At 35.6% G+C, this 17,355-nt stretch overlaps 1 protein-coding gene across 4 annotated transcripts in view; it reads right to left on the reverse strand.

Moving 5' to 3' along the window:
* Nucleotides 1-17,355, reverse strand: part of KLHL5 (kelch like family member 5) — an 84,510-nt gene that overhangs the window by 34,076 nt on the left and 33,079 nt on the right. For 3 of the 4 annotated variants that reach the window (XM_060111068.1, XM_060111088.1, XM_060111077.1), the window contains 3 exons: nucleotides 16,714-16,896; nucleotides 13,527-13,663; nucleotides 12,800-12,996 (listed from right to left, as the gene is read on the reverse strand). In XM_060111068.1, coding sequence (XP_059967051.1) covers nucleotides 12,800-12,996; nucleotides 13,527-13,663; nucleotides 16,714-16,896 — 517 coding nt within the window. The remainder of the gene's footprint in view (nucleotides 1-12,799; nucleotides 12,997-13,526; nucleotides 13,664-16,713; nucleotides 16,897-17,355) is intronic. The other variant, XM_060111064.1, reaches the window with a different exon arrangement.

Genomic DNA, 17,355 nt, shown 5'->3' on the forward strand with positions numbered 1-17,355 from the left:
AATAAAGACTACTAGAAGAGACAAAGAAGGACACTACATAATGATCAAGGGATCGATCCAAGAAGAAGATATAACAATTGTAAATATTTATGCACCAAACATAGGAGCACCTCAATACATAAGGGAAATATTAACAGCCATAAAAGGAGAAATCGACAGTAACACAATCATAGTAGGGGACTTTAACACCCCACTTTCACCAATGGACAGGTCATCCAAAATGAAAATAAATAAGGAAACACAAGCTTTAAATGATACATTAAACAAGATAGACTTAATTGATATTTATAGGACATTCCATCCAAAAACAACAGAATACACATTTTTCTCAAGTGCTCATGGAACATTCTCCAGGATAGATCATATCTTGGGTCACAAATCAAGCCTTGGTAAATTTAAGAAAAGTGAAATTGTATCAAGTATCTTTTCCGACCACAATGCTATGAGACTAGATATCAATTACAGGAAAAAAGCTGTAAAACATACAAACACATGGTGGCTAAACAATACACTACTTAATAACGAAGTGATCACTGAAGAAATCAAAGAGGAAATTAAAAAATACCTAGAAACAAATGACAATGGAGACACGACGACCCAAAACCTATGGGATGCAGCAAAAGCAGTTCTAAGAGGGAAGTTTATGGCAATACAATCACACCTTAAGAAACAGGAAATATCTCGAATAAACAACCTAACCTTGCACCTAAAGCAATTAGAGAAAGAAGAACAAAAACATCCCAAAGTTAGCAGAAGGAAAGAAATCATAAAAATCAGATCAGAAATAAATGAAAAAGAAATGAAGGAAACGATAGCAAAGATCAATAAAACTAAAAGCTGGTTCTTTGAGAAGATAAACAAAATTGATAAACCATTAGCCAGACTCATCAAGAAAAAAAGGGAGAAGACTCAAATCAATAGAATTAGAAATGAAAAAGGAGAAGTAACAACTGACACTGCAGAAATACAAAAGATCATGAGAGATTACTATAAGCAACTCTATGCCAATAAAATGGACAACCTGGAAGAAATGGACAAATTCTTAGAAATGCACAGCCTGCCAAGACTGACTCAGGAAGAAATAGAAAATATGAATAGACCAATCACAAGCACTGAAATTGAAACTGTGATTAAAAATCTTCCATCAAACAAAAGCCCAGGACCAGATGGCTTCACAGGCGAATTCTATCAAGCATTTAGAGAAGAGCTAACACCTATCCTTCTCAAACTCTTCCAAAATATAGCAGAGGGAGGAACACTCCCAAACTCATTCTACGAGGCCACCATCACCTTGATACCAAAACCAGACAAGGATGTCACAAAGAAAGAAAACTACAGGCCAATATCACTGATGAACATAGATGCAAAAATCCTCAACAAAATACTAGCAAACAGAATCCAACAGCACATTAAAAAGATCATACACCATGATCAAGTGGGGTTTATTCCAGGAATGCAAGGATTCTTCAATATACGCAAATCAATCAATGTGATACACCATATTAACAAGCTGAAGGAGAAAAACCATATGATCATCTCAATAGATGCAGAGAAAGCTTTTGACAAAATTCAACACCCATTTATGATAAAAACCCTGCAGAAAGTAGGCATAGAGGGAACTTTCCTCAACATAATAAAGGCCATATATGACAAACCCACAGCCAGCATCGTCCTCAATGGTGAAAAACTGAAACCATTTCCACTAAGATCAGGAACAAGACAAGGTTGCCCACTCTCACCACTCTTATTCAACATAGTTTTGGAAGTTTTAGCCACAGCAATCAGAGAAGAAAAGGAAATAAAAGGAATCCAAATGGGAAAAGAAGAAGTAAAGCTGTCACTGTTTGCAGATGACATGATACTATACATAGAGAATCCTAAAGATGCTACCAGAAAACTACTAGAGCTAATCAATGAATTTGGTAAAGTTGCAGGATACAAAATTAATGCACAGAAATCTCTGGCATTCCTATATACTAATGATGAAAAATCTGAAAGTGAAATCAAGGAAACACTCCCATTTACCATTGCAACAAAAAGAATAAAATATCTAGGAATAAACCTACCTAAGGAGACAAAAGACCTGTATGCAGAAAATTATAAGACACTGATGAAAGAAATTAAAGATGATACAAATAGATGGAGAGATGTACCATGTTCTTGGATTGGAAGAATCAACATTGTGAAAATGACTCTACTACCCAAAGCAATCTACAGATTCAATGCAATACCTATCAAACTACCAATGGCATTTTTCACAGAACTAGAACAAAAAATTTCACAATTTGTATGGAAACACAAAAGACCCCGAATAGCAAAAGCAATCTTGAGAACGAAAAATGGAGCTGGAGGAATCAGGCTCCCTGACTTCAGACTATACTACAAAGCTACAGTAATCAAGACAGTATGGTACTGGCACAAAAACAGAAAGATAGATCAATGGAACAGGATAGAAAGCCCAGAGATAAACCCACGGACATATGGTCACCTTATCTTTGATAAAGGAGGCAGGAATGTACAGTGGAGAAAGGACAGTCTCTTCAATAAGTGGTGCTGGGAAAACTGGACAGGGACATTTAAAAGTATGAGATTAGATCACTCCCTAACACCATACACAAAAATTAGCTCAAAATGGATTAAAGACCTAAATGTAAGGCCAGACACTATCAAACTCCTAGAGGAAAACATAGGCAGAACACTCTATGACATAAATCACAGCAAGATCCTTTTTGACCCATCTCCTAGAGAAATGGAAATAAAGACAAAAATAAACACATGGGACCTAATGAAACTTAAAAGCTTTTGCACAGCAAAGGAAACCATAAACAAGACCAAAAGACAACCCTCAGAATGGGAGAAAATATTTGCAAATGAAGCAACTGACAAAGGATTAATCTCCAAAATTTATAAGCAGCTCATGCAGCTCAATAGCAAAAAAACAAACAACCCAATCCAAAAATGGGCAGAAGACCTAAATAGACATTTCTCCACAGAAGATATACAGACAGCCAACAAACACATGAAAGGATGCTCAACATCTTTACTCATTAGAGAAATGCAAATCAAAACTACAATGAGATATCATCTCACACCAGTCAGAATGGCCATCATCAAAAAATCTAGAAACAATAAATGCTGGAGAGGGTGTGGAAAAAAGGGAACACTCTTGCACTGCTGGTGGGAATGTGAATTGGTACAGCCACTATGGAGAACAGTATGGAGGTTCCTTAAAAAACTACAAATAGAACTACCATATGACCCAGCAATCCCACTACTGGGCATATACCCTGAGAAAACCATAATTCAAAAAGAGACATGTACCAAAATGTTCATAGCAGCCCTATTTACAATAGCCCGGAGATGGAAACAACCTAAGTGTCCATCATCGGATGAATGGATAAAGAAGATGTGGCACATATATACAATGGAATATTACTCAGCCATAAAAAGAAATGAAATTGAGCTATTTGTAATGAGGTGGATGGACCTAGAGTCTGTCATACAGAGTGAAGTAAGTCAGAAAGAGAAAGACAAATACTGTATGCTGACACATATATATGGAATTTAAAAAAAAATGTCATCAAGAACATAGGGGTAAGACAGGAATAAAGACACAGACCTACTAGAGCATGGACTTGAGGATATGGGGAGGGGGAAGGGTAAGCTGTGACAAAGTGAAAGAGCGGCATGGACATATATACACTACCAAACGTAAGGTAGATAGCTAGTGGGAAGCAGCCGCATAGCACAGGGAGATCAGCTCGGTTCTTTGTGACCGCCTGGAGGGGTGGGATAGGGAGGGTGGGAGGGAGACGCAAAAGGGAGGGGATATGGGAACATATGTATATGTATAACTGATTAAATTTGTAAAAAAAAAAAAAAAAAAAAAAAAATGCCCTTAGATAACTTTTACTAGGCTATTATGCTAAACAATCTAAAGAGAAAAGAAACAGTCTTCTGTTGTAAAAGGTTACGAGTCTTAATGCAAGTCTTAATACAAGTCTTAATGGGCTGCTTACACAGTTATAATACAAACACAAATGCTAGAAGTATTGTCCCTTAATGTTTTTCTTATGCTTCTTAACGTACTATGGCTGTCTCAGCATACAGTTTTAATAAAAAAAGCTAAGGCTGTTTAAATCAGAGCTACTTAAAAATAGCTCAAGCTATTTAAATTAGAGCTAGAGATAAGGACTATCAACAATTATCTTCTATATTAAGATGAGAATTGTATTTTCCATATAGCCTCCAGTAATCCAAGTTAGGTACTGATCTAAGATGTATCTTGGGTTGACATTTCACTCCTTTTCAAGAAATTCTTAAGAGGAAAACCATACATGAATAATTAACTACATTCAATTGCCTCAATTCATCATGATTTGTTAAAGATGCCCAAATGAATCTATTTTAAAATGACTGATTATCATTTTTCAGAAATATATTTTAATAAAACCTCAGGGCTGGAATGGCTTCAAGCAAACTGTACTACTCAATTGTATACTGACATTATAAAATGATTTGGTAACACACAGCAAGAGCTATAAAAATGTTGAAGCTCTCAACTCGTAGTTATACCACAAGTAGTTTAATCCTTAGTAAATAATTCACAAGAGGGGGAAGAAAAAGCTGATGCTTCTCTAATGGTGCTTCTTTGTATTATTATTTATAATAGTAAAACAAATGGGAACTAGCCTAAATGTCCAGCTCTAGGGGGTTGTAACTCAATTGGCTATTATTCAGGCATTAAAAATTTTAGGAACAAAGACCACATTGATAAATGGAAAGATATTTATTATATAATGTTAGATGAGATTCTGAAGAAATCAAAATAATATACATTTCTAATTGTTCAAAAATATAATATATAGTACTGTCAACAGTTATACAACACTGAAGTAACTACTGCCATACTTTCAAATGGAATTAATTGCATTTTATCAATGAGAAAAAGATTAAATATTCATTTAATTAATAGTTTATTTGTTGATATATCTATTTCAGAACAATGCCCATTCCATTCTGGTATAATTTGTATTAAGTAAAAATGGAGTTTTTTAATATCTTATAGAAATACTACTGAACTCAAGGTTAAACACAAAGTGCTTTTCAAAAGTATTAATTTGGTTTTGAAGCAAGTATTTTAGCAAAATTCAATGTTTTTTACAGGTTTTCTAGATCAAGAAACAAAATTTAAAATTGGAAAATCAAATGTTTGTATTTATTTTATAAATCCACAATGACATTCAATATTTGTAATGATATAACCAGTCTTAGATTTTTTTTTGTAGAGGTTACATGATGTCTTCCAGGTCATGTTCAGTGGCAGTCATAACAAGAACAAAAGTTTCCAGATTTCAGGATTAAAAGAAGGAACTTTTCATCCTTTTCTATTTGTATTCGTGCAGGATGAGTGAATATCCCAAGTACGTGCACTATTTGCTAATTGTAATAGTTGATTTCACTCTGTGGCATTGTGCTTACTTCATATTTTAAATCCATTTTATGATACAAACAGCTATCATGCTACCAAACACTTGCTAGCATTATGCTCTTTCCTCCTTTGGAATAGTTTTCAAGCACATGAAATTACTGAGGGATTTATTTAAATTGAAGATTGAATTATGCTATATATTTTGATTCAGTTCCCACAGCAACAACTCAAATCACACAACTTGCCTCTAAATTACTTATTGTTATTAGAATTCAATTACATGTCTCTGTTGAAACAGAATAATGTCAAATAATGGCCTTGGGGAGAAAGAAACTACCACAACTAATTGGCTATGAAAATAGCTTTATAAACATCAAGCTAATTTAAATTTAATTTATATCTAAGCCTTAAAGGAGCAACTGTGCCTCTACTGTAAAGAACAGCAATGACCTAAATGCATACAAATGTTTGCATGTGAATAAAACTCCTTCTTAGGTAAGAGATATTACATAAATTATGTAATGATTACAAAGGAAAAAAAATCCAGCTTTATTTTATTTATATTTATCTTATCCAAAAAAATATTTGAACCTGAGCTGTAAAAGTTAAACTAAGAAATCTACAGGGAAGAATAAAGACTGGGGAGGGGGGAAGATAACTTCAACCACCAGAGGGCAGACAGCAGAAGCAAGAAGAACTACAATCTTGCAGCCTGTGGAACGAAAACAACATTCACAGAAAAACAGACAAAATGAAAAGGCAGAGGACTATGTACCAGATCAAGGAACAAGAAAACCCCCCAGAAAAACAACTAAAAGAAGTGAAGATAGGCAACCTTCCAGAAAAAGAATTCAGAATAATGATAGTGAAGATGATCCAGGACCTCGGAAAAAGAATGGAGGCAAAGATTGAGAAGATGCAAGAAATGTTTAACAAAGACCTAGAAGAATTAAAGAACAAACAAACAGAGATGAACAATATAATAACTGAAATGAAAAATACACTAGAAGGAATCAATAGCAGAATAACTGAGGCAGAAGAACGGATAAGTGACCTGGAACACAGAATGGTGGAATTCACTGCTGTGGAACAGAATAAAGAGAAAAGAATGAAAAGAAATGAAGACAGCCTAAGAGACCTCTGGGACAACATTAAACACACCAACATTTGCATTATAGAGGTCCCAGAAGGAGAAGAGAGAGAAAAAGGACCAGAGAAAATATTTGAAGAGATTATAGTCGAAAACTTCCCTAACATGGGAAAGGAAATAGCCACCCAAGTCCAGGAAGGGCAGAGAGTCCCAGGCAGGATAAACCCAAGGAGAAACACGCCGAGACACATAGTAACCAAACTGACAGAAATTAAAGACAAAGAAAAATTATTGAAAGCAGCAAGGGAAAAATGACAAATAACATACAAGGGAACTCCCATAAGGTTAACAGCTGATTTCTCAGCAGAAACTCTATAAGCCAGAAGGGAGTGGCATGATATACTTAAAGTGACGAAAGGGAAGAAACTACAACCAAGATTACTCTATGCAGCAAGTATCTCATTCAGAATCGACGGAGAAATCAAAAGCTTTACAGACAAGCAAAAGCTAAGAGAACTCAGCACCACCAAACCAGCTCTACAACAAATGCTAAAGGAACTTCTCTAAGTGGGAAACACAAGAGAAGAAAAGGACCTACAAAAACAAACCCAAAACAATTAAGAAAATGGTCATAGGAACATACATGTAGATAATTACCTTAAATGTGAATGGATTAAATGCTCCAACCAAAAGACACAGGCTCACTGATTGGATACAAAAAGAGATCCATATATATGCTGTCTACAAGAGACCCACTTCAGACACATATAGACTGAAAGTGAGGGGATGGAAAAAGATATTCTACGCAAATGGAAATCAAAAGAAAGCTGGAGTAGCAATACTCGTATCAGATAAAATAGACTTTAAAATAAAGAATGTTACAAGAGACAAGGAAGGACACTACATAATGATCAAGGGATCAATTCAAGAAGAAGATATAACAATTATAAATATATATGCACCCAACAGAGAAGCACCTCAATACATAACGCAACTGCTAACAGCTATAAAAGAGGAAATCGACAGTAACACAATAATACTGGGGGACTTTAACACCTCACTTACACCAATGGACAGATCACCCAGACAGAAAACTAATAAGGAAACAAAAGCTTTAAATGACACAATAGACCAGATAGATAAGGTACTTATAGGACATTCCATCCAAAAACAGCAGATTACACTTTCTTCTCAAGTGCACATGGAACGTTCTCTAGGACAGATCACATCTTGGGTCACAAATCAAGCCTCGGTAAATTTAAAAAAACTGAAATCACATCAAGCATCTTTTCCAACCACAACACTATGAGATTAAAAACAAATCACCAGGAAAAAAACGTAAAAAACACAAACACATGGAAGCTAAACAATACGTTACTAAATAACCAAGAGATCACTGAAGAAATCAAAGACAAAACCAAAAAATACCTAGAGACAAATGACAAAGAAAACATGACAACCCAAAACCTACGGGATGCAGCAAAAGCAGTTCTAAGAGGGAAGTTTATAGCAACAGAATCCTACCTCAAAAAAACAAGAAGAATCTTAAATAAACAATCTAACCTTATACCTAAAGGAACTAGAGAAAGAAGAACAAACCCAAAGTTAGTAGAAGGAAAGATATCATAAAGATCAGAGCAGAAATAAATGAAATAGAAACAAAGAAAACAACAGCAAAGATCAATAAAACTAAAAGCTGGTTCTTTAAGATAAACAAAATTGATAAACCTTTAGCCAAACTCATCAAGAAAAAGAGGGAGGGGACTCAAATCAACAAAATTAGAAGTGAAAAAGGAGAGGTTACAACGGACACCACAGAAATACAAAGCATCCTAAGAGATTACTACATGCAATGCTATGCCAATAAAATGGACAACCTGGAAGAAATGGACAAATTCTTAGAAAGGTACAACCTTCCAAGACTGAATCAGGAAGAAATAGAAAATATGAACAGACAAATCACAAGTAATGAAATTGAAACTGTGATTAAAAATCTTCCAACAAACAAAAGTCCAGGACCAGATGGCTTCACAGGTGAATTCTATCAAACATTTAGAGAAGAGCTAACACCTATCCTTCTCAAACTCTTCCAAAAAATTGCAGAGGAAGGAACACTCCCAAATTCATTCTACAAGGCCACCATCACCCTGATACCAAACCAGACAAAGATACTACAAAAAAAGAAAATTACAAATATCACTGATGAATATAGATGAAAAATCCTCAACAAAATACTAGCAAACAGAATACAACAACACATTAAAAGGATCATACATCACAATCAAGTGGGATTTATCCCAGGGATGCAAGCATTCTTCAATATATACAAATCAATCAGTGTGATACACCATATTAACAAATTGAAGAATAAAAACCATATGATCATCTCAATAGATGCAGAAAAAGCTTTTGACAAAATTCAACACTGAGTTATGATAAAAACTCTCCAGAAAGTGGGCATAGAGGGAACCTACCTCAACATAATAAAGGCCGTATATGACAAACCCACAGTCAACATCGTTCTCAGTGGTGAAAAACTGAAACCATTTCTTCTAAGATCAGGAACAAGAAAAGGTTGCCCACTCTCACCACTATTCAACATAGTTTTGGTAGTTTTAGCCACCGCAATCAGAGAAGAAAAAGAAATAAAAGGAATCCTAATCGGAAATGAAGTAAAACTGTCACTGCAGATGACATGATACTATACATAGATAATCCTAAAGATGCCACCAGAAAACTACTAGAGCTAATCAATGAATTTGGTAAAGTTGCAGGATATGAAACTAATGTACAGAAATCTCTTGCATTCCTATACACTAACAATGAAAGATCAGAAAGAGAAATTAAGGAAACAATCTCATTCACTATTGCAACAAAAGAATAAAATACCTAGGAATTAACCTATCTAAGGAGGTAAAAGACCTGTACTCAGAAGATTACAAGACACTGATGAAAGAAATCAAAGATGACACAAACAGATGGAGAGATATACCATGTTCTTGGTTTGGAAGAATCAATATTGTGAAAATGACTATACTACCCAAAGCAATCTACAGATTCAATGCAATCCCTATCAAATTACCAATGGAACTTTTTACAGAACTAGAACAAAAAAAATCTTAAAATTTGTATGGAGACACAAAAGACTCCGAATAGCCAAAGCAATCTTGAGGGAAAAAAACAGAGCTGGAGGAATCAGACTCCCTGACTTCAGACTATATTACAAAGCTAAAGTAATCAAGATAATATGGTACTGGCACAAAAACAGAAATATATATCAATGGAACACGCTAGAAAGCCCAGAGATAAACCCATGCACCTATGGTCAACTAATCTTATGACAAAAGAGGCAAGGATATACAATGGAGAAAAGACAGTCTCTTCAATAACTGGTGCTGGGAAAACTGGACAGCTACATGCAAAAGAATGAAATTAGAACACTCCCTAACACCATACACAAAAATAAACTCAAAATGGATTAAAGACCTAAATGTAAGACTGGACACTATAAAACTCTTAGAAGAAAATATAGGAAGAACACTCTTTGACATAATTCACAGCAAGATCTTTTTTGACCCACTTCCTAGAAAAATTGAAATAACAACAAAAATAAACAAATGGGACCTAATGAAACTTAAAAGCTTTTGCATGGCAAAGGAAACTATAAACAAGACGAAAAGACAACCCTCAGAATGGGAGAAAATATTTGCAAACGAATCAACGGACAGTGGATTAATCTCCAAAATATATAAACAGCTCATGCATCTCAATATTAAAAAAACAAACAACCCAATCCAAAAATGGGCAGAAGATCTAAATAGACATTTCTCCAAAGAAGACATACAGATGGCCAAGAGGCACATGAAAAGCTGCTCAACATCACTAATTATTAGAGAAATGCAAATCAAAACTACAACGAAGTATCACCTAACACTGGTTAGAATGGGAGTCATCAGAAAATCTACAAACAACAAATGCTGGAGAGGGTGTGGAGAAAAGGGAACCCTCTTGCACTTGAAATTTTGGTGGGAATGTAAATTGATACAGCCACTATGGAGAACAGCATGGAGGTTCCTTACAAAACTAAAAATAGAATTACCATATGACCAAGCTATCCCACTACTGGGCATACACCCTGAGAAAACCATAATTCAAAAAGACACATGCAGGCTTCCCTGGTGGTGCAGTGGTTGAGAGTCCACCTGCTGATGCAGGGGACGTGGGTTCACGCCCCGGTCCGGGAAGATCCTACATGCCGTGGAGCGGCTAGGCCTGTCAGCCATGGCCACTGAGCCTGCACGTCCGGAGCCTGTGCTCTGCAATGGGAGAGGCCACAAAAGTGAGAGGCCTGCATACCGCAAAAAAAAAAAAAAAAAAAGACACATGCACCCCAATGTTCCTTGCAGCACTATTTACAATAGCCAGGTCATGGAAGCAACTTAAATGCCCATCGACAGATGAATGGATAAAGAAGAAGTGGTACATATATACAATGGAATATTACTCAGCCATAAAAAGGAACGAAATTGGGTCATTTGTGGAGATGTGGATGGACCTGGAGACTGAAGTAAGTGAAGTAAGTGAAGTAAGTCAGAAAGAGAAAAACAAATATCATATAGTAACACATATATGTGGAATCTAGAAAAATGGTACAAATGAACTGGTTTGCAAGGCAGAAATAGAGACACAGATATAGAGAATAAAAATATAGACACCAGGGAGGGAAAGCGGGTGGTGGTGGGATGAATTAGGAGATTGGGATTGACATATATACACTAATATGCATAAAATAGATAAGTAATAAGAACCTACTGTATAAAAAATAAATAAAATTCAGAAAACAATAAACAAACAAACAAACATTTAAAGAGGGTGCCAGTCTCCTTAAAAAAAAAAAAAAGCCTTGGCGGGGGGGAAATATTTCAAAGGACTTAATTTAAAAGATGTTAAGCTAATACGATGCTAGGTCTGTACAGTACTGCCCTGTCACACAATCTCTATTTTTTCACTTGAAACACTTTGACATCATAAATAAGAAACATTTCTAAGAAGCAATTACACCACAGGGAGAATAAAGGTTCTGCTTTTGCCTGAGTGCTTTTGCTCACTCACATAGATCCCTATTGTGTTGAACAGAGTAAATCTAAATAATGATGATGATGATGATGATGATATCATTTATTGACTGGGTATACTATGTATCAATTGCTGTTTTAAGTGCTAAACTTCTACTAACTCATTTAATCCTCACATTAAGTTCATGAAGTAAGTAGAATTAATCTTCCTAATAGTTACAAATATCTATTCTTATAATTTTTCCAAATCTCTATTTCTCTAGTAGAAGATTCCTAAAGTACTGTTCAATCCCTTCACCTACAAACCAATTCAATGGAAGGAAGGGGGATGGAGGAGAGGGTAGACAAAAAAATCTCTCCTAAATGTTGACTAAATCATTAACATGGATAATGATATATGTGTATGTGAATGTTCACATTCTTTCTTCTCTCAGAAGCTGTATTGCCCTAAATGAAGCATTTAAAGCAAAAATTTCAATCACTGTCCAGGTGTGAAGACCCACGTGTAGCAGGATGATCATTCCTTAAAAATCCACACACCTCCGTTCCCCAAATCCCTCTACTATTAAGATGGTGGAGGCTGGTCCCAAGAGTATGCCCTCAACATGCCCTTATTTTCTTGCTGTCCTAGATCAATCTATATCTACTATCCTCCAGGCTTCTGAATCAGAACCCCCTGTGTTTTAGTTTGAGCACATAATTTGCTACAATTAATAAGAACATTTTTCTATGTAGTTAAAGACACTTCTAACATATAGTCAGATTTATCCTTAATAAAAAGTCTCCCTCTCATCCTCCTACCTTCTGTACTAGTACTGCACCAATACACTACAATCACTATCACCAACTTCCATCAATATGTGGACAATTCTGAAATTCATCCATGTGCTACAAAATAAACTGTCTGGGGGAAATCCTGCTTTAAAAAGCAGCAGATCTAAAAATCTTGAATGGAATAGTCCTAGGCTACTGCTCTGCTTCTTAGTGGCTATAATAACTTAAGGCTTGACTCATAAATCCAGGAGAACTATTACTTGATGTTTTTTCCTCATAACTCAATGAAAATATGACAAACTACACAGTGAGCCTGAACCTCAAGACATACGGCAGAGCCATGGGAAGACAGCAACATGTACATAAGCCTGCAACAATAAGGAATAAGGCAAAGAGCATATACCTTCCTGCTTTTCAAAAAATACATACCATAGTATAATTGTGAGCCACTTTATGCAAATCTGTACAACCTTGAGCATCAGCAAAAGAACGGATTCCAAGGCAGTTGGATGGGTGAAGCTGTTTCATTAAAAACTTACAGCATGCTTCCACCACCTGTGAAAGCTGAAGAAGGCAAGCTGTAGATAACAGGCACTCAATATTATCTTCTTTTAATTCAAGGCGGCCTTAATGATAAGAAGAAATTCCATTAACTATGGAATTATATTAACTTTAGTTTATAAGGTAATTGGTGTTAACAGTAATAATTCTAAACAAGAGCTCATTACATGCATTCCAGACATAGATGATTTAAGACATTCCAAAAAAAAAGTACTAAACATGAAAAAATACTATTAGCACTTTGTGACTTCTACTAAAATTTAAAAATAGCTTGTTTCCAGAATTTTTAAAGAATGATTTAATTAGTAATATATCTATTACATATAACTAAAATTTTAAATGCAATAATTAAAAAACATAACTCATCAAATTATTACATTAACATTTAAAATATCATTCAATAGCTTAATTATGATAACCATTTTAAAGGTTCTAATATAGAGATTTTAACCTATATACATACCACCAGGGGTGGTGATTATAACAGCAGAATTAACTGTTAGCGGTGGCAGGCTTTATTAAAAGCAGAAATCTGAAATCTAATAATACGACTTAAATCTACGAAGTTTTAAATTCATATTTTCAGATTTATTACCTGTATATGCATACTGAATCAAGGACCATAGTGAATTCGGTTCTACACCTTCCATTTTTATTTCTTCTTGTCTTGCTTCCCTGACATCATTAGTAAACATGGCAGCAAAATAATCTGAGACAGAAGAGAGCACCAATCTAAGAACATATTAGAAGAAAAACAACAAATCAGTGACATCAAAGCTGATATTCATTAGTAAATGCTTCTGCTTTCTTTTTCCTTATTTTTCTTTTCCTTTTTAAAAAAAATTTTGTTACCCATAGAAAGTGTTTGGTACTGAGAAATGCATTTTAAGTTTGACAAATTGCTTTATGCTCTAGCTCCTTCCTTTGAGTAACAAATTACCATTACTGAAAATTTTCTGCTGACATAAATGATTTACTCATTCACTACTTAAGTATCCCTTTTTGGGGCTTCCCTGGTGGCGCAGTGGTTGAGAGTCCGCCTGCCGATGCAGGGGACACAGGTTCGTGCCCCGGTCCGGGAAGATCCTACATGCCGTGGAGTGGCTGGGCCCGTGAGCCATGGCCACTAAGCCTGTGCGTCCGGAGCCTGTGCTCCGCAACGGGAGAGGCCACAACAGTGAGAGGCCCGCATACCGAAAAAAAAAAAAAAAAATACATCCCTTTTTAACATCCTGAAAAAAAAGCTACAAGCTCACAGCATTAAACTGATGATATTAAAAATGGGGGGGAAAATGTAAAGGTTCTTCTTTTCATCACTTTTGAAAATAACCTAAGTTTTTTTTTAATTGTAGATGTAGTCAATATATGGAAGACATTTGAGACTGGTTTTAGGTTATTTTAAAAAAATATTTATTTATGTATTTGGCCAGGTCTGTGCAAGATCTTCATTGCCACGTGTGGGATCTTCGTTGCAGCATGTGGGATCTTTTAGTTGTTGGCATACAAACCCTTAGTAGCAGCATGTGGGATCTAGTTCCCTGACCAGGGATCAAACCCGGGCCCCCTGCATTGGGAGCATGGAGTCTTAGCCACTGGACCACCAGGGAAGTCCCTAGCAGGTTATTTTTAAACTTCATGATTTTTAAATTATTATAGTATATTATAATGTTTGAATTTTGTTATAAAATTATATCGTTATCACAATACAAAACTATACTTTGTATTTTGTTATAATACATTATTATATATTAGGTATGTCTCTGTCCAAATTATTGAGAGTCATATATAAGCAAAAATAGGTTATAAATATATGTATTTGAAATGTGCATTTTTCATTTGATAATATGTCTTGAAGATATTTTCCATATCAGCACACTTACACAGATTTACTTTATTCATTTGTTAAAGAAGTAGAAATTATGATACAGGTAATAGTTGAAGCTCTCTCTGTGTTCCTCTCTAATTCCCTTCACCTCTCTCCCCAGGAGGGCACTGCTGAATCCTATGGTTTGCCAAACTGCTCTCCAAAGAGCTGTGCCAGTTTAGTCTAGCACCAGCACTGCATAAGAGTTAACCTTTCCCCACAATATTGTCGATGTCAAAATTTTGGCCACCTGCAAGGTGTTGAATGGTATCTCATGGTTGTTTTAATTTTCATTCACCTGATTGTTAGCGAGGTTGAAGGTGTTTTCAAATGTTTTTTGGCCATTCAGGTTTCTTCTTCTGAGAACTGCCCATTCATTCAGTTATTCACTGAACAAAAAATAATGCACACCTAATAAATACTGGGCACTGTTCTAAATACTTGAGATGTATTAATACCTTCTCTTATGGAGTCTTATATTCTATAGGGAGACAAACAATACCCAGCAGAAGTAAATTCTATAGTACATCAAAAAGTGATAAGTGCCATGGGGAAAAAAGTAGGGTAAGGGCAAATGGGGAGTGGGTTTAAATAGGTGGTCTCATGGGAAGGTGACACTTGAGAAAAGACTTGAAGGAGGTGCAGGAATTAGTCACACAGGTATTTGGGAACAGCATTCAGGCAGAGTAGCAGCCAGTGCAAAAATCCAAAGGCAGAAGCGGCATGCCTGCCACATGCAAGAGACCACAAAGGGGTCAGTGTGCTTCAAGTAGAGTGAGAAAGGAGGGCAGAACGGTAAAGAGGTAATGGCAGGCTGGGTCACATAAGTCACTGTGAGGACATGGGCTTTTACACTGTGACATGAGGAGGCACTGGAAAGTTTGATCAGAGAAGCAACCAGATCTAAGTTCCATTTTAAAGGATCACTCAGGGAGCTGTGTAGAAAATGGAATGTAGGGGGGAAAAGTGCAAACAGGGAGACTAGTTAGGAGTTTCTTGCACTGGTAATCCAGGTGAGATGGTGATGGCTTTCACAAGCATTGCAGGTAAGGTAATGAGTTTTGTTTTGTAAACAGGGAATTTGAGATGCCTGTATGAAATTCAGGTTGGAATATCTTTCTAATAAACCCATGCTCACAACATGGACTTTCTGTCACAATATATAGTAGCATCTCAATAAATGTATGCTGAACTGAGTAACTGAAAACTTTAAGACCAAGCCCATTTTTTGTAATTTTACTTTCGCTTTGGAGGGTTTAACAAAATTTTGGGACACAGTATTAATTAGTTTTGAAAGGTATTATAAAAAAAAACCTTTGGGATCATAATGGTGATTAACACTGAACAATTAAATATGTAATTATTAGGAGAAAAATAATGAATTGTTATTTATTTAACAGCTTCCATTTCCTTTTCTTACATCAAGAAGTAATACTTAATTTCTGTTAAAGGCTTTTATTCCCTAGCACCACTGCTTTTCATATATCTTGCAGGCAGGCAAACAGAAGTTGGAATAGATGTGGCTATTTAAAAACTCAACAGTTTTGCCACTCCATTCCACCAGACTTTTTGTTTCTAAATACTCAAAGCTCTAATTTCTACTGAGCTTATTGAAAGTTATTTAATAGATAGAATTAGGTGGAGTGCTGCTCATAGTAGCTGAAATCTATACCAAACAATACTAATTTCAGGCTGGTATGTTTTGATTTTATGCTTCTACAGAGGGAAAGTGATCCTTTTGGGGTCATTTAATGTCTAATAATTTCATATGCACTGTCTTCTTTGCAGAAACTCCATGAAATATACCACTTTACCAAAAGAGTCCATTGCATAATCAATTAGAACAAGTTACCTCAACATACATAATTAAATGATCAAGGAAATATTTCACACATATAGAGATTTAGAAAACAATTACCTATGAGCTGGAATTCTGCGATCACCAGCAACTAGAATTACATCGCATAACTGTTTGTGTCTCAAATAGTTTTCCATCTTTTTGAATGTTTGTTCAGCATGATTAAGGGCTTGGAAGAATTCATCTGATGAACATGGCTCCATAGTATGGCAGGATGATAATGTCTGACTGCTATTGGAAGTCCTGAAAAGAAAGAAAACACACATTTTGAAAAGTCGCTAACACATTAAAAATATCTTTCCTATTAAGTCCTTTTAAATCCTTCAAATGTAATAGAAGCAATGCTATCAGTCTATACTAATGAACAATCATTCATCATTTTTGCCTTTGAAAATCAAATGATGGCTCAAATCATATGTGTGTCCTGCAAACACTGTGAATGTGATACCTTCTAGTTAATAGCTACATATACTCTTTGCCTGTTCCTGAGGTCTCTTCTCTGGTTAATACGACGTCTCTGCTGAAAAAAGAGCCAAACTATATTCATATCAATAGTCATAGCTCCAACATTATATTTAAGGGCATAAGAGGTTTTTGTTTGTTTGTTTGTTTGTTTTACGGTACGCGGGCCTCTGTTGTGGCCTCTCCCGTTGTGGAGAACAGGCTCCGGATGCGCAGGCTCAGCGGCCATGGCTCACGGGC

This window comes from Mesoplodon densirostris, chromosome 1 (assembly GCF_025265405.1).
Source record: "Mesoplodon densirostris isolate mMesDen1 chromosome 1, mMesDen1 primary haplotype, whole genome shotgun sequence".
Classification (NCBI taxonomy): Eukaryota; Metazoa; Chordata; class Mammalia; order Artiodactyla; family Ziphiidae; genus Mesoplodon; species Mesoplodon densirostris.